Here is a 23,957-nt window from a genome sequence, read left to right as displayed (position 1 = left end):
TATTTATTAAAAACATCAACATAAACAAGCATCTTAATGTAGGCCTATAAGTCAAGCTTGTTTTTCATAAACATTCTTACACACGCACGTAGGAATTTATTTTCTCATAGACTTATACGATATCACAAAATACATAAGAATTGGCTTTACATTTAACAAACTGCACAAATTGATTAATCTAATCGATAGTACATCATTGGTTTACAGTTTCTGGTTAATCCAAGATGTCCTAAATGTGTCTTTGATTAAGAGTTAAAGCGGTTTATTCTGTGAGGTGAAAGGCAGTGAGAAAAAAAGCAGCTCCTTCTCTCAAAACAAAACACAACTGTTGACATGAGTGAGTTAAATGAAATTGGAGCTGCAATTATCAGCTTAACAGAGTTTCCTGTCATGTTGGAAAATTAGACCTGGTACAAGTGCACTGGGGTTAGCCCCCCATCAAAATCATTACGCATTTCCTCAGAGGACCACCTCCACAAATATGCAATTATGGCCTCGGCTTTTACAGTGCTTTGCTCGGTAAACACGCCCCAGGCATAAAGATCATTTATTTAGGGATTGTTGTTGTTTTTGCTGCAGGGCTGGAGTAAGTAAACAAACCAGATGGGCAGACAAACACATAAATAAACAAAAGGAAGGATTTAAACGAAATGTGTTGCTATACCATGTATGCCTGTTGGCAGGGAGGGGGCGCCATGACAGTGCTATCATACAAGTCAAAATGTAACTCCTCAGAGGATGAGTTGTCGCATTTGGTTTAGTAAATGACAAAGTTTTAGAAGGCAGACAGTTGAGCAGGTGTGTGTGTGTGTGTGTGTCCACTGATCATTTCAGTCCTCATCTGCTACTGCTCCTGTTACAAAGTGCTGTTTTTCTCTTTGGGAAATACTGTGGTGTTGGACCTGATGCTGCCTCCCAGCTGCTGCCTCTGTGTGAGCATGTGTGAGTGTGTCACAGTCACACACGCACACTTCAAACTATCCCTATGACTTGTGCTTTCTGTCCTTGTAGTCCAGAACAAACCAGTGAATCATGTTGGTTGCAACTTTCCCTTACTGGATGATGAAGTGCACATACCTTCTACCCTGCCAAGCAACAACTCAATTATTTTAAGTGGAGGTAAGAGAAAAAGTTACAAGGGTTGAGGACATGTATTCCTTCTGGTTCATAAACACCACCTACTTTCCACAACCTCGGAAGAGCCGAGAGTAGATTTAGTTTCTGCCATCAGGGAGAAGTCCTCTCCCCAGGCCTTAGCCAGTAGTGGTGGGTCTGTGCGAGCAGGCTGGTACCCGCTGACCCCTGCCCTCTCATTAGTGGGACGTGGAGCAGTGGAGTACCGTGCTCCCCAGGTCATGTTACATATGGCTTGCAGTCTGCTGCGCCGCATTAAATGTCAGCTTTGAAACCATCTGAAAGATCAGAGGTCAGTGTTTTTAATAAGGCTTGAGTTCTGGGGGAGTTCCCCCCTTTTTTACTGCACACCCAAGTATGTTTTACGTTGCATGTTTGAAATTGTGGATAAAAATGATCCACTACTATTTAGATATAGGCATGTCCTGATTTTCACACATAAAGGGAGCAGTAAAAGACATTTTAAAAAACAGCAACTAGCTGTCCTCAGTCCCCATGAAAAATGTACCACACATCTTCTTTGAGGGAACAATTGTGCTCCTTTCCTGTCTAATTTATAGGCACAATACAAAGGTGGAATTTGGAGTTTTCTGTGGCCCCCTCCCCGTGAGACCCACAGACCATGCTGCAAATGGGATATTGTTCTGGGCTCCAACAAAGCTGTTTTCACCCTCTTCAATATTACAGGAGGAGTTACCTGATACCTAACAATCAGCTAATCCACTGCCCATGGCGACGAGGTCACCTGTGCACAGGTAACTTTATCCTAGTTGCCTGCCTCTCCCTCTCTTTCCCGCTAGTCTCTCCCATTTTTTCTTTTCTTTCTCTGTGCCTCAACAGTGAGCACAGACAAACAGCCTCTGTTTATTTAGGTCATCAGTTAGATCATATATAACTCCTCCAGCCAGGATCCGCTGAAAGGACAACTTCTATAATCTACCACAGACACGCTGTGAATAAAATAAAATCCCTTGCTGTGTGTCCATTTGTCAAACTTTGTCGCCATTTTATCTCTCCTTTGCTGGTTTGGTTGGGTGACCACTGAGTGAACAAGCATTGGGTGAAAATTCATGAATTTAAGTAGAATCCCCTCAAGCCATGAGTGGAGTTCAGGCACTTTACTGGATAGAGACTCAGTATCTGAGTGACTTAAAGCACCTTAAATTCATTGTTCCACATGTTGAAGTAGCGGTATACTGTAGTTGGGGAGGTTGTTCAGCCTTCGCTTGGGGAAAAGTCCATTGGATTGGCCTGAGCTGTGGGGAGCTGCAGACCCCCCACCCAAAAGGAGCTTTGCCTCTGGAAATCTCATTGCTGTTTATTTGAATTACAGGGGCAGAGATGAGAAAAGGAGGACTAATGAACTCCAGGTTGCCAGGCATGTGCAAACGATCACTGCAGGTTTGCAGAGAGCAGCACCAGGCTTGCTGGATTACACCCCACCATCCTCACAGTTTGGCAACATAGGACTCTTAAATGTTGGGAAGACATATGCTTTTTGTCTGGCATGAACTTACATATTCTATGCCTAAAATGTAAAAAAAAAACAAAAAAACAAAAAAAAACTCAAGAGCATCACCAGTCATGGTGATCACCATCATCATCAGTCATCTTGAAGCTAAATTTGTTAGAAATAATTTAAAATATATCTGTCTTGTGTTTTTATAAATATAAACTTTTATTGCAGTATGGAGATTTAGAAAAATACATTCACATAATTTCAGATAACAAACATATAATTCAAACTAAGATAAAAAAAAACAAAAACAAATGACCATCAGTTTTATTCTATTTGCCCACGACTCATTTTTGGTATGACATTAAAGCACTGAGGATACTTTCATTGAAACGTTCATTCCAATTGATGGGATTATGTCATAAATCCAAAGAAAAGTATTACTAGTCCACTTTTATGAAGACATGCGATGCACAGATAGATGCACATGGTGTGAGTTGGCTGTGAGGCTGAAATGTGCTATTATGGTCATGTATGACAGCGAGGAATTAGGCTCCTGTTGTGAAAAGCACTGGACACACTTGACAAATGGGCTCCACATTCTCTTGTCTTTCTCTCAACTGACACCCAACAAATGTGCCAGTGATGGCGGCGGTGGTGGTAAATCTCTGAAGCTGCAATGTCACAGCCTGCATGCCAACCAAGAGCTACGACTGAGCTTACTTTCAGTGTTATTCACAAAACAAAAGTAAAAGGCACTAGTGTCCAAAACATTATGATGCCATGCAAAAAGAGACTATTACAATCCCTTTATAGAAAAATATCATTAATGTTTACTGACATTTGGATAGACACATCAAAATGAAACAGGATATAGTATAGCATCATCACATCTAGTTAACATACTATGAGTTGCAGCATTATAAACAACATTCGACGAAAATGTGAACCGACAACGTGACCTTTAGATCTTCATTCATATCTTGGTCTCACAGGTTGACGATGAGGCTTGATATTTGAGTCATTACTGAAATAGTGTGTATTTGTTGAGGTGTGTCAGGCATGACAAACCCTCCAACATGAAGGCTGTTTGAAACATGTTACATTGTAATGTCATCATGGTAGTGCAAATGCCAAAACAGATCAATGCCATTGGGTATTTTAAGAAGCAGAAAGGCACATTCGTCTTAATTCTAGTCCAACACTCCTAGTTCATTTGGTATGATGTAAAGCACAATAACAGGGTTTTGCAGTGACTTGAGAGATCTTCAGAAAATTTAACGTGATTTCTGAAGGACACTTTTTCCTAGTCCTTTCGTAAAGCTGTCGCTGTTTATCTGACTGTTTTCACAGAGGCTCTCTCCCTCTTCCCCCTACTGAATGACCTTTTTGGTTTGACCCATATGACGCATTTAGTTTGGAGGAACATCCTGGTCACATGACTCGAGGCATTCCAGCACCTGCTCCTACAGATCAAATCCACTCAACGGGAAGTAGCAGGTGTTGTCTATAAAAATGCACATTTAAACATGGCTCGAACACATACAGCGACTTCTTCTGTTAGCATGTAACAGTCGTTATGTTTCATCTTATGAACGGAGCTTTTAAAACATGTAATAGACTTTTTTTTTAATCATAAACTGATAATGCTCACCCACAGGGCTCCCCTCTGACAATAGAGTGCATTGTAAAAGTCAAATGAACACAAATAATTTAACATTTAGAGGAAATGAATGGTAAAAAAAACACACACACACACACACACACACACACACGCACACAAAAGTAAAAAGATTCACCATATCACTGCTTGAGGGGACATGAGTGCTTCTGCGAGAGGAGAGAGGTTAAAGGTCAGCCATGTCCTCCTCCATCTGCACTGTCTGTAGTTTGGCTAGCTCCTTCCCCTCCACAGCCTCCATCTCCCCACACATCGCCCGCATCATCTCACTCACGCCTCCTGAGCCCGTGCCGTCCACCTTGTTCTCTACAAGGTTCATGTAGTTGTTGTTCATGCAGGGGCCCATCAGATGCGAGGAGGGCCCCCGGACTTCGTGGCCCCTGAGATACTCTGCGGGCTGGAGGTGGTGGCTGCCGGGGTCCGTTTGAGCCATCAGGGGCGTGCTAACAGTGAGGGTGGTGTAGACCTCTGGCTCAGGGCTGGACGAGCTGACAGCGGAGACCTCGGTGGTCAAGGCGGGACCTTGGCTGGAAGGAACCTCTTCTGAGTTGGGGGTGGTGTAGCTGAGCTGACCGCTGGGGTCCAGGTGGAGTCCGTGGTGGTACGAGGAGTACACGCCTCCCTCCAGAGGCTCCTTCTTGATGGCCTGCTGGCCGGTGTTGCTCATGCTGTAGAGGACTGTGCTGTGGTGCAGGGACGTCATGGTCAGCTTGTCCTGCTGCTGGAACGAGTCGTCACTGGAGGAACTCACTGCTACATTGTTCAGAGGCATGGTACCTGTGGTAATACAACAATGGATCAATACATACAGTCCCTCTACCTCCACATTAGATCATATTCCCATTGCTGGTTCCCCTTCTCATTCCTCACAGTATTATACGTTTCATTTACAGCAGGCCTTGGCCCTGAAATTGCTGTTGTGTGTCTCACACACTTTGTGCTCTTTAAGCCCGACCCTGTGGTGCCCCCTTGGAGAATGAGTGCAAGAGCCTGCCAGGACTCAACAGCAAGCTGCAATTTTCTGTTTTTCCTTATTATTCATCCTGGTGTAGATTCTCTGCTTTATGTCAAAGTAAGTGCTGTACTGGCTTATTCCCTGTTAGTGCGCTTCATGGCCTCTGATTGTCTGAAACATATTTCCCCTCCTCCCTGCTCTGCAGATCAAGAGTGCAATGATGATGAGTGATGGTGACTTCAGAGCTTGTTTTTATTCATCTCTGGGGGTTTCAAAGGACCACCTTCTTCTCTCTGTGTGTGTGTGTGTGTGTGTGTGTGTGTGTGTGTGTGTGTGTGTGTGTTTTGTGTGTGGGGCCCTACCCGGTTTCTTCTGCTCTGTGTTATGTGTAGTATCGGCCCTTTGGGCTACGGCCCAAACACAGACAAGCTAAGAATAAAGCAGCTCAGATATATTGGGTGGACGTAGTAGAGACCTGTTGACAAACCACCCGAGACACGTAGCATTGCACTGTAACATTTAAGGACAGCAAAGGGCACCACTGATATAAGGATATAACATTTATATTTTGATATGAGAGTAGGTTATGGATTTTGGTTATTCTAATATGTGATAGATCATAATTTAGTCTTTTCCTTGTCTTCATGCTGCACTACATACTAGCATTACATTATGGCAAAGTGCAACTTTAATGGATTTAGTTGACTGCTTTAAAAAGGGGAAATGAACATTGAATGCCTCTAAATCCTTAAGCATTATATCCCTGTTTTAGACAATATCACCAAAGCCTAATCAATACCAAAAACTGTGAGTTCAATGAGTACTCACGTCAACTTATTTTGTCATTGGCGGCTATTTCTGCCTCAGTATATTTAAATATAACTTTGAAGTAAACATAACAAGTTTATTACAACCAAACAAGTATGTAAGTTTAAATAATGCTGTCGTTTTCTGAACCCACCTTGTTGTGTGACTGTTGAGGAAGATGAGCGGGAAGAGAGCTGCAGTGGAGGAAGACCTACGTTGCTGTTGAGTAATGAGCTGCCATCGCTGTCAGAGACCCCACTTGGTACCTGGACCAGACTGTAGCCACCCAGCTGCAGCGCACCTGACGAGGAGCTGAACGTGAGCACAGAGGAGCCTCCGTTCTGGGCAGCCATGGTGTGAACCCCCTCCAACTTCACCTCTGCTCCGTTCACACAACCCGAGTAGGAGGCATACTGGAGGGCAGAGTCCTCAGCAGAATTGCCCAGTCCCTTCTCCTGTCCTGTCTGCATCTGCATGTCCATACCAGAGCCCCCCAGCAGCACCCCTCCAGACGGTCTCAGAGGGTTGAAGGCCAAGGGCTGGATGCCTAAATTGAGCCCGTTGAAGAGGATGTTTCCAGGTGTGTGGAGGTAAGATGAGCCACCATTGTGAAACACAGTGGAGGAGGGGTTACTGGTCACTAGACTTCCATTGTAGAGACTGCCACTGCTGGATCCAGGGGGCAGTTTGATGTCCCCAATCTGTTGGATGACCACCCCACTGTCCAGAGGCCCTGTTTGAATTGGAAGGGTCCCATGGGGGATTACCCCATCTGAGGAGTTAGAGAGTGGTCGGGGAGACAACTCCTCATTGCCTTTGCTCGACTCATCCTCTGTGCTGTGGTTTCCATCAGATTCACTGTGAAAAAAGACAAAATGTGTCACAAAACAAGGAAAACAACAAATGAATTATTTGTGGTAAACTATTGTTATAATTTGACTTCAAGCCCCCTTTTGAATAAAAAACTTAGATAAGATTGGAAAATGTGCATGTTCCTGATATAGATATAAAGTAATGTCTCCTTTAGAGAACACACTCTAAAGCACTATTACAACTCAAATTCAACAAAATACAATTTGTATATTGGCATTTTTTTCCTTTCCACCCACAACTTTCCAGAGTCACATTTGTTGCTGTATTATTACACAGCTTTGAAGAGCAGGCTGTGTTTGTGAATGTGTAGCGCCCTTACCTCATGGAGAGCTACACTGACAACAACCAACCAACGTCAACAACCGTGCAACCATTTGGCGCAATAAATGCTGGTGCGACAAACTGCCAGCAGTGGTGGCAGTGACAAAACAAATGGCTGAGAGTATATGTAGGCCTATTTCTCAATTTAAAATGGTGCTGCCATTTTAAATCCATATAGTTCTGTTTCCATGAAGTCCTAAAACGACATAGAAGTAGTTAGCTTATTAATGAACGAGCTCTTTTTTTAAAGATTGATCTAAACAGCTGCACCCCCTGCGCGCGCGCGCGCGCGCACACACACACACACACACACACACACACACACACACACACACACACACACACACACACACACACACACACACACACACAGTCACTTCCAGGAAAATAGTATATAAGTAAATTAGTTGCTACAAATATGAGACGATTTATTGAAACTATCCACAGTTTATAAACTAAGACATTGTTTCTAAATAATTTTAGGAGCGACTTAAATGTAATCTATAATGTGTGTGTGTGTGTGAGAGAGAGAGAGAGAGAGAGAGAGAGAGAGAGAGAGAGAGAGAGAGAGAGAGAGAGAGAGAGAGAGAGAGAGAGAGAGAGGGGGGGGTCACCTCCACCAGGTGCGCGTCAGCTTTGTTCACAGAGAGAGAAACATGAAAGAAGCTACATTTCTGTCTGTTTGTGTGGAGGATTATAAAATGAAACGCAGGAGCTGATGGGGGCTTTGATATCCTTTTTGATCTGAGAGGGAAAAAAGTGACAATGAAAATTATTTATGTGCTGGGAACACGTGCACGCGCTACTGTGTTTGTGTGTGTTCATCTTTGACACACACACACACACACACACACACACACACACACACACACACACACACACACACTACAATCAGATAATAATAAATTAAAGTAACTTGTTAATTGTTTCATCAAAGTTAGCAATTTCTCGTGTGTGTCAAATCACTGAAGTGTAGAAGTTGCTATGTTATTTAGTTGCTTATGGTTTCCATGCCCCTTAGCACCAGTACACTTGAAACAGGATCTGAATGGCAACCGCTTCATATTTCAAAACAGTAAAAGCGTGCTCCAAACCCTTTTACGCACACTTTTTTGTTTCTTAATTATCAACCTTTCGTGATTCACATTGTCACACGTCTTATAAAGGAGTCCGACGGGACATTATGAAATACACTGAGTATTGTCAATGTCTGAGAGTGAATGGTTATAAACTATAGGCGCCCTTCCACGAAAAAAAGCTTTCTAATACTGTATTTAAATGATTCTGGTTCTGTTCGAATGCGCCTTTAACGCACAGCAGACTCAGAAATATTTTCATCATTTGTTTTATATGAAGTTTGACTGAAATAGTCTGTGGCTTGATCCTTTTGTTTCCTCACCTTTTTGATTGTGCCTCGGACGGGTTTCTGTCTCTCTGTCTCCTGTTTTTGAACCAGTTGCTGACCTGGGTCAAGGAGAGTCCTGTAATCTTGGCGAGATTTCTTTTCTCGGCAGGAGAGGGGTACCTATTCTGGTTATACAGATCCTTCAGCGCGTTTCGGGACCTCTCCTTGAAACAATACACAGTCTCCTCGCCGTCCCAGATAGTCCTGGGGAGAGGGTACTTTCTCCGGATCCGGTACTTGTCCACGGCGCCCAGGGGTCTCCCCCTCGCCTTCTCCGCCTCAGTGTACCGGGCCTTGTACCATAGATCTTGCAGAAAGGTGTGGTTGGACGGACTGAAACTGTGGTTCTCCAAAATACTGTACAACTCCTGATACCGAGCCTGGTGGTAAGCAACGAGGGCTTGGGCTTTCAGGATGCTTTCGTTGCCGCGTAGCAGGTCACTCTGTGGAAGGGACCACAGGAACCTGGCCAGCCGGTCCACATTACCTCCCTGCTGCAAAGCCTCGCAGACACACGCCACTTGCTCCGGGGAGAAAGCCAGAGAGGAAGCGGCGCTCACCAACAGCTCCGTGCGCACCGCGTCCGTGTTGCGCTCCATGGACAACTCCGCCGCGTCCAGCGCCACAAGCTTGATGCACTCCCGCTTATCCACCTCCTTCACATTTTCCCTCTTGATGTCATTTGCTGTTGTGACTTCTCCGGCCGAAGAAGAAGACATTTTTTTGTTCAAGCCTTCCCTGGTAAAGTCACTCCTCCCAGATCGATCAGGTTACCTCCTCGCCATGCGAATGCGATCGGATATCTGACAGCAGCTGTAAGTAGATATCTCTCTCCCCTTTTCCTTCCAACGTGACTTTTACTCTGCGGGGACTGGAGCTGGAAGGAGCCACACTATGGTCTATCTGCAGGAGAGACACGCTATTGGCCGCGGAGGGCCCCATAAGGGAGGAGCGAGCTGGATTCAGACACGAATGTTTGGTTTCCAGCTGTCAGTCATATAACTTACTGTAGGCTATATTCCCGTGGATCACCTGTGCAAGGTGAGTGCTTTTGGGATCGTGGGAACGGGATGTCCTTGTTTTCTGTATTGTCAGAAGCTGACTTAGCTGTATGCGGAAACATCAAAGTGTTTTTATTCTCATATCGAGACAAATAATCCTGGGACTATTGTCTTTGTCTCAAAATTAACACACAACACATTTAAAAACACTGACACAGACATTGCATTTTTCGGATATAAGCCTACTCCACTCCAAAGGGAATTTTCTACATGCAACCCCCTTTTTGATAACTTTCAGTACAGATCAGTATTTATTAACTGTATAATAACACAATACCATACACAGTCCTATATATTTATCTTTATTTATCTGTAGTTTATTGTTGTTTACCGTTTGTTTACTTTTTGTAAAAAAAAAAAATATTGTTATTGTTATTCTTATACTGTATTTTTTCTATACTGTATTTTTTATACCTCTTTATTTAAAGAGTGTTTTGTAAGCTGCTGAAATCTGCTGCTGGAAATCTAATTTCCTTGCGGGAGTCATCCCAAAAGGATCAATAAAGAGAAGTCTAAGTCTAAGATCCATAGTAGTTTAAGGTGCAGTTTGTGATTGAGTTAAGTTGTGAATATTGGCAGTTTGTCTGTCACAAGTCACTGACACATTGGGTCATCATCACAACACACAATGATCTCATAGCATGTTAGGTCAAATTCCATACATAGATGTAGAATATTTAGTAATGGCGTAGTAGTAATAGAGTATTTCCTCGATGACATTGTGTGTGCTGTGATATTCCTCCCAAAACTACATTTCTAAGTTTTATTTTCACCTTTCGTATTTGTTAGAGCCAACCTATCTGTCTTCCATTAATATAATTTGAAATAACATGATTTTAATATCTTAAAAAATCACCTAAATCTGAAATCTGTAAAAGCATATCCTAGTCTTACAGCATTATATTTATCCTGTCATAACATAACTTGAAAGCTGAGAAATTGGTCATTATTGTCTTGCAAATAATTATCAGTCTTATGTGGCACTGGCGTCTAACTTGGTGTCTGCTCAATGACTGACATTTATAGGCCTACATAGTCAATAAATCAATATGACACATGGCTATAGGCTTTTAGTGATTGTGATCGAATATATGTTTTCAGAGCTATACCTTTGAAAAGAGCAACCTGTTAGTGTTACTCTTTTATAACTATAATATTATAATATTTCTCTTATTTGAGATAATAAATCACATGATAGCCTGTAGCCCCCATCCTTGGTGAATTATTATGAACAGTTACACATTCAACAGAAACTACATGATGTCAGAAGCCCTGGGGAGTAACATCTGGAGAGGTTTTTGTTTTAATTATGTTCCAGTACAGGCTTACATTAGGTCATGGAATAATCTATAGGGAAGCCTAATGCAGAGGAGACAGTGAAACCTATAATCAAAACAGCCATTTTCTACATTCTCTCTCTGAGTGGATAAGTGAAAATAAACCACTCAGCTTTTTACCTCGGACCCCCAGGGACTCATCAGGGACCCCTTGGTGCGCCTGCACCACCGTGTGACCACCACTGTTGTAGAGGTTATCATTTAATAGGAACTTTTCTTATTGATGACGTTTCCCATCGGACCGCTTTCTATGTAACACATCGGTTCGCCGCGGGGAAAGTGACAGGAGAGCTGCTAGTTGTTGACACTTCTCTCGAGGTTTGTCAATTATTATTTTGTGTTGCGCAGGCTGAAATGGACGACCAAGGGTGTCCGAGATGCAAAACAACCAAATACAGAAATCCGTCGCTGAAGTTGATGGTGAACGTCTGCGGTCACACGCTGTAAGTATTTATTACACAGTAACATTATATCTCACAGCTGAAAGAAAGTGGAGAGTGAAGCTTATTTCCCCCAGCTTTTGCACACCTAGCTAACTTACTAACATAAGAAACCACTAAAGCAGGCAGTTAAGTCTTATTTTTAAACTATTTCCACTTGTGTTTAGCTATATAATTATACTCTCTTAAATCTTAACGGTTGGCCGTAAACGTACAAAAGACGTTGACACCTCATGAGCTTTAAGCTACAGCTAACGGTTTAATGTGCTCTCTGATCATAGATAATGTGACAAGTATAAAGGCGGAAAATGACTTCCTGTCGGTTATGAACCCCACATTGATATTTCTTATTATACTATTAATATTGTTAAATATGCCTAGTGTTATCTCTTAGAAAGACTAAAGGTAACGTTAGCCTTAACAGGAGAGTTCACACAGTTCATAGGTGGTTTATGCTCTATCACAGCCTTAATAGGGCTGCATGACAACTGTCAGTCTTGCTAGACATTGTTTATAAACATGACAGACAGTTAGCTCTTATTAATTACACTGCATTGCTACATTGTTGGCACCTGACCTGCTTATTTGTACCCTTCTTTAAAAACTTGCTGAAGGAGCGGTCAGTCCTTTGAAATAAGACTTTTAATGTAAAGTACAACAAATTCAGGATGGCAGAGAGATGAGGAGTATAAACTTTCTGTTTGAAGTTTTGACCACATAATGAGTGCAAAATTATCCAGAGGTGGTAAAAAAGGGCCATCTTAAAGGAACAAAGACAGTCTAATCTACACAAGGACTGCACTGCATGATCACAGTATGACCAATGTGTTTTTTGTGCTAAACGGATGAATAATGTTCTCTCTTAAGATGGTTCTTATGGACCCTACCGACTAAGGCAGGATCCATAAGGACCAGCTTATGGAGATGGACTGAAGCCCAAGCAGAGACAAAAATCAGTCCCAGACCCATACCCTGTCCTAACCCAATCCATTAAAAATGCAACCTAGACATAAACGTTTCCACCTTCACACCTACCTTTAACCATCTCAAGACTGATCCCTAACATAACTTTTAATACGCCATTTTTTACTTACTTATTAAAGCCCTGTGGTGGGTCAGTTACAGCACTTATTACCCTGGTGGGATTCTACATTTTGCATAAAACACAAAATAGAAAATGGCCATCACATGTTACCAGAGGCTAAAATATTTACTTATATTGAAAATTCTAATTAGATTAAATATCAAGTAAATTAAATTTACAATAACATTAAACAATGTAAGCAAGTCTTTGCTCTTGTCAACCTGTAATTGGCAAATATATGGTATTTTATGTTAAAAAATGACAAACAATTAATCACAAGTGGAAAAAAATAATTTTGATTGACTGGATTGCTTAATAAACTATTGTAATAATTGTTCTAGCACTAGTTTACTCTAATGCTATTTATTGTGACGCTGCAGTTTTTATTGTGCTTCATCCTCATGTCAGTACTCAGTAAAAACTTGTTTGCTGTGCATTTTCCAATATTTAACCTTGTCATCTGTTTAAAGATCTGGTCATTTAAATGATGGGGGCATGTTTTCTATGAGCATCGTGCAATGACGGTGGTAGCCTGATGAAAGCATCTTTTCGACCCTGTCTGTTTATTGACCGCACCATCAGGAAGTGGCCGTGCTTTGTCATCAGGTCAGCGAGCTTATAACTCACCGCCTCTGTCTGGATGCAGGACTACACACAGAAAATTAAAATGATTCTGCAATGAAGCAATTTGGAGAGATGTCCTCCTAGCCCAGGTCACCTTGGATTCGTTCCTCAGAGCGGGTGCAACTGTGAATTAATGCACCTCTTGGAAACTGCTGCACTCTCAAACTGTATCAGTATTTTCATCACTGGTGTCATTTGGTTTTTTGTTTGCGGCTGGGTTTCCTCAAGAGTTGATAGATATGGAGGCCTGTACTGTAGCGTGAGCAATGTGTTTCAATTTCACACTTACTGATTTCCCATGTTGATGCAATCAACTATGTGGAAAAGTGAATAAGAAAGAAAGGGAAATATGAAAAATATAAAATTAGAAAGGCAAATGTGTACATGCACATACAGTATACAGTACCAAGTGCAGTTCTTGGTTCCTCCCTAATTCTGCAGAGTGATGTACCTCCGTTTACATTTGTGGGAATAAATTCACAGAATAGAATTTGTCCTTTCTTAGTGTATATTATTACCATATCTTAAGTAAAGTATGACATAACCTTTAACAGTCTGGGATGTGAATGTGTCATCCTATCAAATTGCAGTATTTGAATTTAGGGCTTGTTTGCCCATATATCCCAAATGTTCTCTGTTTTATAATCACCAAAAAATTGATACCTTTGAGTTTTGGGCTGGGTTCGACAAAACAAGCAATTTGAAGATGTCACCTTGGGCTCTGGGAAACTGTTATGGGTAATTTTTCTGTATTTTCTGAATATGGGCTAAATGATTAAATCGATTTATTAAAAAAATAAATGAATACTGAACCTAATCATTAGCTGCAGCCCTAGTTGGACTCTCTGCACTTGTTCATTTATATAGATAACTGTAAGCCTCACTCTACCTTGGCCTGGTTGAGTGGCCGTTCCAGTCTGGGCTGACCAGACGATGCAATGCAGTATTGAGCTTCTCCACCTCTAGCATGCATCTAAATTTAAACCCCACCACAGCACATTTTGTATCCCTGTCACCGGGGTCATTTGATGTTATTTATTACCTTTGCACAATGACACCGGACCACTGTCCTTTGGCATTTGACACTAGTAGCCCGGCATACAGTGGTGATTACATGGGTCCACCCTCCATAGTGAGGTTGGGGATAGACACACCTCATTAAGTAGAAGTTAGTATCCTGTACCTGGTAGTTGTATGTTCTAGGTCATTAGTGGGAAAAGTTTTTTCAGGCGACCAGATTTCCAGAAGTAAAAGCTCTGTTCATTCATTTAGCTATAGATGCCTCCAAGACATGGATGGGCATAAAATACTTTTGGCTGAGTAATCAGTACAAATGACTGTGTACTTGAAAAATTAAAGGAATGGATCAACAATTTTAGAAATAAATGTATTTGCTTTCTTGATGAGAGCTAGATGAGAAAGTCAATAGCAACCATAAGATGGTTAGTTTAGCATACTTTTTTATTTTATTTAATTTAACCTTTATTTATAGTTTTATAAAGACTGGAAGTAGTGGGGAATGGCTAGTGTTGCTTTGTCAAAAGATAAAGAACTAGGCTAACTAAATTGTAAATTGTTGGTTATTCCACTTGAGTTGCTACACGGATTAAAAAAACAAGCTATTACGTAATTAATAAGCTTTAGTGGTGCTAGGAGGCAAATTTGTTTGACCTTTTGACAGAGCCAGGCTAGCTGTTTCCTCCTGTTTCCAGTCTTTATGCTACGCTAACTGCCTCCTGGCTGTAGCTTTATATTTGACAGACAGACACAAGAGTGGCCTCGATCTTCTCTTCTTCTCTTTTAGCAAAAGATATTCGTTTTTAAACGAAAACATAGTAGTGAACGTAGCCTTAGTCTCAGCAAGAATGCTAATATAAATATTTCCCAGAATGCTGAACTATTTTTTAAGACAGAAGTCCACTACAAGTTCCATAGGGCATTGTTGTAAAAGAATGTAAACTTTTGTTGTCTTTGCTGTTTATAGAGAGCCTAACATCAGCCTTACCTCAGCTTCTGTTCCACTAACCTTTGGTTCTTGCCCATAGTATTGTTTCCTTTTTCAGATCCCTGTTTCTATTTTAAGGAACATTGGAATTATTTACAAAACTGTTCAAAATTTACTGTGGGAGAAACATTTTTGAAACCTGTATCTCTGCCCACTGTGCTTCTCTATAAAGCACACCAAATCTAAGCTTTACTTTTTTAAGATCACACAAGCCTACGCAAGCTTCCTGTGTAAGCAATCATACAATATCCTAGGCCTCAGCATTTTTTGACTGTACTGCTGCAGGTATTGTAGGTCACAGGGCAGGACAGAGCATCTTAGCAGGTTTAAATTTGACAAAAAGCCAGCAATGTCCCGAATAAGTCGTTGCTCGGTGAAGATCATGAGCCTTGTGGCAGAAACAAGTGAATCCAGCTCCTGTGAGTTTATAAGGCTGTTTTGTTTTTGTTCTTTCTTGCATAAGGAGGAGGCAGAGATGAAGGCAATGTCACCAAGGGGTGGTGGTGGTGTTGGTGGGGAGGCCTCTTTGCTGAGCCAGGGCCCTGTTCACCCTCTTCTTACCACCCCCTTCTTTGACCTGCTGACAGCTGCAGATGAGAAAGATAGGAGCCTGGAGCTCTGAGCAGGACAGGTGAGAGAGAGAGGGAGGAGTCAGTCAGTACTCAGTCAGCGACAACAGCCCTGGGACACAGAGATGGCAAGCTGCTAGAGATCTGTCGGCTCACTTAAATGTCTGTTCAGTAAGCCAAGTAATACGGCGTAGCCTTGGCAAGAGATATCTGAGTCCTCTTTTGATTACAAATTGCAACAGGCACACAATCCGAAAGCTGTCACTTAGAGAAGGCACATTTCAGAAGAAAGATGGCAAATTGACTCTAAAATCTCCTCCTTCCCTCTTAGACGTTCACCTCTTTGCTCTAGAGTTACACAGGATTTCCCCTTTGGAGAGTTCTGTTGTGTGGTCCATTTATGGGGCAGGGGGCAAGCTACGCCCCACTCCTTGCCCCGTGTTGATGAATGGGCTCTTTGTGGGCCTGTGGAAACAAGCGGAATCCCTCCATCTACCTCCATATGGCCAGGCCTATACATCTCCTGTAGCCTGGGGCCACAATGAACATCTGCCTCTTCCAGGGTGCACTTGAGCAGGGGCTTCTCATGCTCTGAAGCACCAACTGGACAACGCAGATGTTTCTGTCTGTCGTTCAGCTTTCATTTTTATTTTGTGGCTTCATCTAAACCAAGCTAAACTGGCATGCTTGTAAGATAGTCTCCTGCGATGCAAGTTATATCGGTTTGCTGAATGGCCCTAAGATCTTGATGTCACACTTGGCAGGTTGGGCTTGTTTGACCCATATCTAGGATGTTAGATGTAAACAGCCAAACTCCATGGCTCTGCAGTTTCTCCTTCAACTGCTTTTTTTTTTTTTTCTCTTATCCTGCTGATGAAGTGAAATGTTTTGCATGATGAGTCTGTCATGATTGTTCTTAAAGGCTCCATCCCAAGAAAGCTTTTGACTAGGCACCAGTGTCTCAAGCCCAGTCCTCGACTTTGGAAATAAATTCATCAACCATACCATCAATGATGTATGGTGAAAAATCTGGCTTTTTCCCATCAACTTTGCTCTATTTTGTTAAAACAGATCGCAGATAGTGACATTTGAAAACCAGATGTTGTTTTTTTGTGAAGGTGGTCACAAGCAGGAAGGTGAATTCCTGTGGAAATAAAGCTCTGCAGAGACTTAATTAAAAGAGTGTACTGTGCAAACGTTTGTTCAGGCCCTCCACCCCATCAGGGGAGATTTAGGAACATTTCCATTGTCTTCAGTGTCCACTCCTCACTTGAGTGTGACTGATGGGTAAACGCCTACCTGCATAAAGGTGTGATTGATGGCTAAGCTCAGGGTTGTGCCCTCAGCTAGGTCTGACAGTTGCCATGGAGTCATGTCGTCATGGTGCATGAAGTAAACCTTCCTGTTTGAACCTGGCCTTTACCTAAAATTCCACAACACTAGTATCCAAAGAGTGTTTCTGCTTTTTGTTCAGAATGGTCAGGCGGAGAGGCATCTTTACTGAATACAATGATATGAGGAACCAAAGGCTGCCTGAAAAACTCATCATGACAGTGCTGTTCTGCTACGTAATTTGTCCTGGAAAGTAATCTAATTCATTAAAAAGATTTACAGTAGATACATGTGGCTTAAACGTGGCTCCTTTCATTTAGGCACTGTGTCAGGAATAATAATGCCATTTTCTGCCAGAAGAAGGTTGGGATTGCATGTAAACATACTGATGCTTTTTTTTTTGGATATTAAAGTTAAATATTCAGATAAATGAAAGCCTTAAGCAATAATTACAATTCATCTTAGAATACTTGAATACTTACTAATGAAATAAGGAATACACAAAAAACTGCAATTGTCCATCCGTATTTCTTTGCCAAAAATTACGTAAGACTGAGTCCATTCTTATAATGATAGACTACACTGTGAATTACAGAGCTGGATTTTATCATATTATGCAACGTGGCATGACTGAGGTCTGTTGAAATAACAATAAAGCAAATGTTTTTCCAGTGCAGACAGACACACCACTGATGGGGTGTCAGGCTAATTTCCTCTTGTCTGAGAGTAGGAGGCAGCCTAATCGACATTCCAATCATCGCAGCCATCTTTGAGCACTCAGAGGAAATATTCATATGGCCCATTATCACCCACTGCGCCTGATGATAACTTACAGACATGTAGAAAAAAAAACAACACAAATTTGGTTTACTGTGAGGAAAATTGTATTTCAGCAGCCACATACGCCCACACATGATGATTACAACTGACTCTCAGGCCTGCCTGGGAGGGCCACCTCTGGAAACATTCGACTCAGCTTGATGGTATTTTCTGTTTTGTTGTCCCCTCTCCCCCACAGATGTGAGAACTGTGTGGAGATGCTGTTTGTGCGTGGTTCGGGTAACTGTGTGCAGTGCGACACGCCTCTGAGGAAGAGCAACTTCCGCGTGCAGCTCTTCGAAGACCCGACCGTTGATAAGGAGGTGGAGATTCGCAAGAAGGTGCTGAAGATGTGAGTGACCAGGAGGGTGAGGGGTGTGGCTCTGCATGTTTATGTGTCATCTAATGCCTCCTCCCACTTCTTAAGCCACCTTTGTCTTTCTCATTACGTTTGTTTTGTAGACAATGAGTCTCCCCGGGGGGCTCAAACGGTAAGGCTCTTTCCCTGCCAGGTTTTTACTTCTCAGCCCCTCCCTGGCTTTCCTCTCTCCCTCTCATCTGTTCTTTAATAGCCCCTAATTGACATCTAATGTGTGCCTATTAGGCAGTATGCAGACATGGTATTTTAAAATGGTTGATTTAATGGAGGCTATTAATGTTAGTGCATATCTGCTTTCATCAGGTTTTACTATTTGTCTCATCAGTTCTGTTATTCCTTTGCAGATACAACAAGAGAGATTTTGACTTCCCCAGCCTGAGAGAATATAACGACTACCTTGAGCAATTGGAGGACATAGGTAGGGCCCACTTGGAAGCGTCATGCTGAAACAGAGGGCAAAAAAGGTGGCTTATTAGTGTAATGCTAACACGTCTTGACTGGCTACCTACCATTGGACTTTTAGCATAGATATATTAAGAGAGCAGGATATTATGCGGCCAGTCAGCCTCACTACTACTTTGTCCCAGTGGCCAAACCGTGCTGCTGCAACAAAAAAAGCCCCTACAGCCCAATATGCATCTTCCTCATAGACCACCATTAGAGATGTCTGTAAAACTGTTGACAGGACACCTCAAACTGCAAATAGGGTCAATTATTACTCTTTGTATTAAACACTTAGAAACCATGGAGGTTTAATATTTGCAAAACTTTCCCTGAGTTTAGATATTATTTGTTAATGTGTGATGTGATCCCAATGTAAAGTATATGGGCCGAGCGGGACAGGGAGGGCTGGGCCAAGCAGAGAGGCTAATGAGAATGTCATGTTAAAGTCAGATATCCAGTTCCTATCATATATTGATGGCATTCTTCTCTGATTGGTCAGCTGGCCCATTCTGTTGTGTTGGGTGGGCTATGCTTGCTCAGGCAGTACCAATGGGCAGCACATTTGAAAAACTGGGCTGGCTTTCTCAATCAGTGACATCATTAATTGAGGAATTTCAAATAGGAATGTGGGCAAGCTGTTTTCAGGCAGTTGAGAAAAGTGCTCCATTTGGAGTGAAATGTGTTTTTTTTGTACAAACCCCAATAACAATTAAGTTGGGACGTGTAAAACGTAAATAAAAACAGAGTACAGTGATTTGCAAATCTTTTCCAACCCATATTCAATTGAATACACTACAAAGACAAGATATTTAATGTTCAAACTGATAAACTTTATTGTTTTTTTGCAAATATTCACAGATTCTGAATTTGATGCCTGCAACACGTTCAAAAAAAGCTGGGACAGGGGCAATAAAAGACTGGCAAAGTTGAGGAATGCTCAAAAAACACCTGTTTGGAACATTCCACAAGTGAACAGGTTAATTGGTTATGATTAGGTATAAAAGGAGCATCCCCAAGCAAGGATGGGGCGAGGTTCACCACTTTGTGAACAACTGCATGAGCAAATAGTCCAACAGTTTAAGAACAATGTTTCTCAACGTACAATTGCAAGGAATTTAGGGATTTCATCATCTACAGTCCATAATATCATCAAAAGATTCAGAGAATCTGGAGAAATCTCTGCACGCAAGTGGCAAGGCCGAAAACCAACATTGAATGCCCGTGACCTTCGATCCCTCAGGCGGCACTGCATTAAAAACCGACATCATTATGTAAAGGATACTAACACACGGGCTCAGGTACACTTCGGAAAACCATTGTCAGTTAACACAGTTTGTCGCTACATCTACAAGTGCAAGTTAAAACTCTGCCATGCAAAGCAAAAGCCATATATCAACAACACCCAGAAATGCCGCCAGCTTCTCTCGGCCCGAGCTCACCTGAGATGGACTGACGCAAAGTGGAAAAGTGTGCTGTGGTCTGACGAGTCCACATTTCAAATTGTTTTTGGAAATCAAGGACGTCATATCCTCCGGGCCAAAAAGGAAAAGGGCCATTCAGATTGTTATCAGCGCAAAGTTCAAAAGCAGGCATCTGTGATGGTATGGGGGTGTGTTAGTGCCCATGGCATGGGTAACTTGCACATCTGTGAAGGCACCATTAATGCTGAAAGGTACATAAAGGGTTTGGAGCAACATATACTGCCATCCAAGCAAAGTCTTTTTCAGTGACGTCCCTGCTAATTTCAGCCAGACAATGCCAAGCCACATTCTGCACATGTTACAACAGCGTGGCTTGGTAGTAAAAGAGTGCGGGTACTAGACTGGCCTGCCTGCAGTCCAGACCTGTCTCCCATTGAAAATATGTGGTGCATTGTGAAGCACAAAATACGACAATGGAGACACTGGACTGTTGAGCAACTGAAGTCGTACATCAAGCAAGAATGGGAAATAATTCCACCTACAAAGCATCAACAATTAGTGTCCTCAGTTCCCAAACGCTTATTGGGTGTTGTTAAAAGAAAAGGTGATGTAACACAGTGGTAAACATGCCCCTGTCCCAACTTTTTTGGAACGTGTTGCAGGCATTAAATTCAAAATGAGTGAATATTTGTAAAAAAACAATAAAATGTATCAGTTTGAACATTAAATATCTTGTCTTTGTAGTGTATTCAATTGAATATAGGTTGAAAAGGATTTGCAAATCATTGTATTCTGTTTTTATTTACGTTTTACCCAATGTCCCAACTTCATTGGAATTGGGGTTTGTACTTTATACATCTATTACATACACAAAAAACTATATAACACACTAAAAGACTAGAAAAATCCAAAAAAGCATAATAGGGGCTCTTTAAGTTGACTACCTCCTTTGTTTTTTACCTTGTTAAACACTCAAAATTCTCGTTAAATTTCCTCTTAAGCAGCCTTGAAGTTCATTTTTTTCCCCATAGCTTGACAACAGCATATGAGTATACATTCTGTATTCGCTCTCTCCAGTGTGTCAGTATCTCAGTTAGGTTGAGAGAAATATTGAATTACCAGATGTCATTTTTAAGGCTGAACCATTCCATCAAATGGAAAATTCTACATGTCTTGAACCTCATTTTATACACTGTTTTCCAGTATTTCAGATGTCCGTATTTGTTATCTCTGGAACTCTTTAGATCTAGACTATAATTGAAAATAATAGTATTGTGGTTTTGAACAGTGGTTGTGAACAGGGGTGTTATTTAAAAATGGGCATAACGGCGCACATTTTCAGACTGTCTCGTCTCCTGAAAGATGTTCATAGTGTTGCACTCGGCTGTTGAAATGTGCATGAAAAGTGAGCTGAGAGAGAAGTTAACTTCTTATGAAGTATATTGGGTTACACTTTACTTGAAGGTATCTACATAAGAGTGACATGACACACACTGTCATGAACGTGTCATAAACATTATAAACTAGTAAGTCTCATTTGGTTTTTGTCATGACAAGTTAGGGTTAGGGTTCATGTGTCATGACTGTGTCATGACAGTGTCATGTGTTCATGACAGTGTCATGTCACTCTTATGTAGATACCTTCAAGTAAAGTGTTACCGTATATTGTCCCCTTTACACTGGTTTGTGTTTTCTCAATGTAGTGTATAACCTGACAAACAACATTGAGGTGGAGAACACCAAGCTGCGGATGGAGCAGTACCAGAGGGAGAACAGAGATCTCATCCAGAGGAATAAGGTTAAACTTGTATGTACCGAGTATTTTCCCATACATGCATAATACCTTCATTAATAATGATAATTAGGTGCTAAAATAAACACCTTGGAGAAGTCAAAGTGTAGGATAAAGTACAATATGGCATTGCTACGGCTGGTGGGAAGTCAGCCCTGTGGTCAAAGATGTGACACGACATTTTGCAACATCCCTGTTCTCCTCAGACACGAGAGCAGGAGGAGCTGGAGGAGCTGTTGTTGCTGGAGCAGCAGGGCAATGAGCAGCGGAGACTGGACTTGCTGCAGGAGGAGCAGAGGCAGCTACAGGCCAAAAGGAAGAATAAGCAGGCTCTGCTGGATGAACTGGTGAGATCCAAACTTGTTGTATGTCCACAGTCTGGTGAGCAAAAAGCTGTCACATTATGACAGATGTTCCATATCTGACACACACACACACACACACACACACACACACACACACACACACACACACACACAGCCTGAGGGTTCATGGCTGTGAGATCATTAAGAGACTATTACCAGTCATTGTGCTGTGGGCTGCATTGTTCTCATTCTGTGATTCCAAAGCCTCCTGGCTCCATTGTGTTGAGCTGCAGGCTTTGGAAGTGATTGTTCCTGCAGAGCGTGCTGCTGAAGGACCATCACAGATAGCAGGCTAAGCTGTGTGTTTGTTTGTTTAAGGCACAGGGCCTGTTGACTGTAGGCAGATGAGATCAGCTCCAACCCCCCCTGGGGGAACTGTCCTGAACTTTGACCTCTGTACATCCCTGTGGTCTCACACACATACACCAACACATACATTTAGATTCCTTGTTGCTGTTTGCTGAAGCAGTGGTTAACTAATCAATAAAACACATCACTGGGAACTTGTAACACACTTCTTGATTATTGTTCTTATCTAATGTAAACAACAACATTTTACAGTATTTGTCTCCAGGCTTATTTTTTTCTTGAACGTAATAACTTTTTTTCTCAACATTTTTGTGAAATGAGGAGCATTTAACCATGTGATGTCATCCAAATAAAGCAAGTACATTCAGTCAAACCAGGACTTATTGGTGTTGGAAGCCATTAAATCACTTTTGGTTTATTGTTAAATGCTAAGACACCTCTAGACTGTCCTACTGTGGCTGTCCACACCATCACAAATGTCCTACCTTTTCAGTGAACAAAGTGTCCAAGCTTGCACAGAGGTCTAAGAACAGACCTCTGTGCTTGGCAAGACTCCACTGGAGAAATTGAAATGCCCGACCTTGCATTTAATGGAGGTGAAGGCGGCGCAGTGCACTTGAAGTAGCGTTCCCTGCAGTGCCACAATTTTGTTGATATGGCTTGCATCAATAATGTGTCTGATAGCCTGAAAGCACCCTATGCTGATTGGGTGGGTATTGGGGCTGCTTCTGTTTTCATCTTTTCTCAACATGCAACAGTTACAAAAAGAGAAGGCTTCAACATATATAAGTGTCAGCTGAGCAGTTCTGGATGGAGCACTTTGTTGCATTTATCACACTCACTTAGATTAACATTCTCATAAAATCCCATTTGTTTCTCCAGGAGCAGTCTCAACTTCCTGCCACCATCTTGCTTGCCCAGCACAAGGTCCGCGCTGCCAAGCTGGAGACCCAGATAGAGCAACAGAAGCAGGCGGTCAAACCTACCAGTTTATTTTCAACTGGAATCCATATGGTGAGTGCAACACTTTAGGCTTATTAGCTCTTTAACCCCAGTTCATACATACAAATTCAAAGTGACAGCCTCTTGCCTGTGCTCAAAACATGCCAGGGACTGCGTTGGTGGGTGCGTGTCGTTTCAGCTACTTGTGAGATAATGAATTACCATCCAGGAAGCCCAGGACAATGGTTTATAATATTATGAGGAAGCGTTCTACAATTCTGCAAAGTTATCGCGGCAGCAATTATTTTATTTTTCACTTTGGCAATCTAGAGGTAAACAGTCGTAACACAGAGTGGCCTTATTCAAATGAATGAGAAGGCAAAAAAATGTCATGCTGTGGTA

At 41.9% G+C, this 23,957-nt stretch overlaps 2 protein-coding genes across 3 annotated transcripts in view; one reads left to right on the top strand and one right to left on the bottom strand.

Moving 5' to 3' along the window:
- Positions 1 to 2,902: 2,902 nt before the first annotated feature.
- six4a (SIX homeobox 4a) lies at positions 2,903 to 9,411 on the bottom strand. The gene is made up of 3 exons (XM_031278533.2): positions 8,627 to 9,411; positions 6,188 to 6,891; positions 2,903 to 5,048 (listed from the first exon to the last, which is right to left on the bottom strand). The coding sequence occupies exons 1-3, from the start codon at positions 9,349 to 9,351 to the stop codon at positions 4,438 to 4,440; spliced, it is 2,040 nt and encodes a 679-aa protein (XP_031134393.1). The 5' UTR covers positions 9,352 to 9,411; the 3' UTR covers positions 2,903 to 4,437.
- An 84-nt stretch (positions 9,412 to 9,495) lies between these two features.
- Positions 9,496 to 23,957, top strand: part of mnat1 (MNAT1 component of CDK activating kinase) — a 36,951-nt gene continuing 22,489 nt past the window's right edge. Inside the window, exons 1-7 of one of the 2 annotated variants that reach the window (XM_035994470.1) lie at positions 9,496 to 9,673; positions 11,379 to 11,473; positions 18,103 to 18,255; positions 18,627 to 18,700; positions 21,851 to 21,954; positions 22,146 to 22,286; positions 23,496 to 23,627. In XM_035994470.1, coding sequence (XP_035850363.1) covers positions 11,385 to 11,473; positions 18,103 to 18,255; positions 18,627 to 18,700; positions 21,851 to 21,954; positions 22,146 to 22,286; positions 23,496 to 23,627 — 693 coding nt within the window. In that variant the 5' untranslated portion in view covers positions 9,496 to 9,673; positions 11,379 to 11,384. Of the gene's footprint in view, positions 9,674 to 11,202; positions 11,474 to 18,102; positions 18,256 to 18,626; positions 18,701 to 21,850; positions 21,955 to 22,145; positions 22,287 to 23,495; positions 23,628 to 23,957 lie in introns of those variants that run through there. The other variant, XM_031278536.2, reaches the window with a different exon arrangement.

This window comes from Sander lucioperca, chromosome 18, assembly GCF_008315115.2.
Source record: "Sander lucioperca isolate FBNREF2018 chromosome 18, SLUC_FBN_1.2, whole genome shotgun sequence".
Lineage (NCBI taxonomy): Eukaryota > Metazoa > Chordata > Actinopteri > Perciformes > Percidae > Sander > Sander lucioperca.
Note: the sequence above shows the minus strand (reverse complement) of the source record. Positions and strands in the feature narration are given on the sequence as shown.

Coding starts and splice junctions, on each gene's coding strand:
- six4a (XM_031278533.2), bottom strand. CDS start 9,351: ATGTCTTCTTCTTCGGCCGGAGAAGTCACAACAGCAAATGACATCAAG. Junction 6,892..8,626: donor TCCGAGGCACAATCAAAAAG/GTGAGGAAACAA, acceptor CTTTTTTCACAG/TGAATCTGATGGAAACCACA. Junction 5,049..6,187: donor CTCAACAGTCACACAACAAG/GTGGGTTCAGAA, acceptor GTATTACCACAG/GTACCATGCCTCTGAACAAT.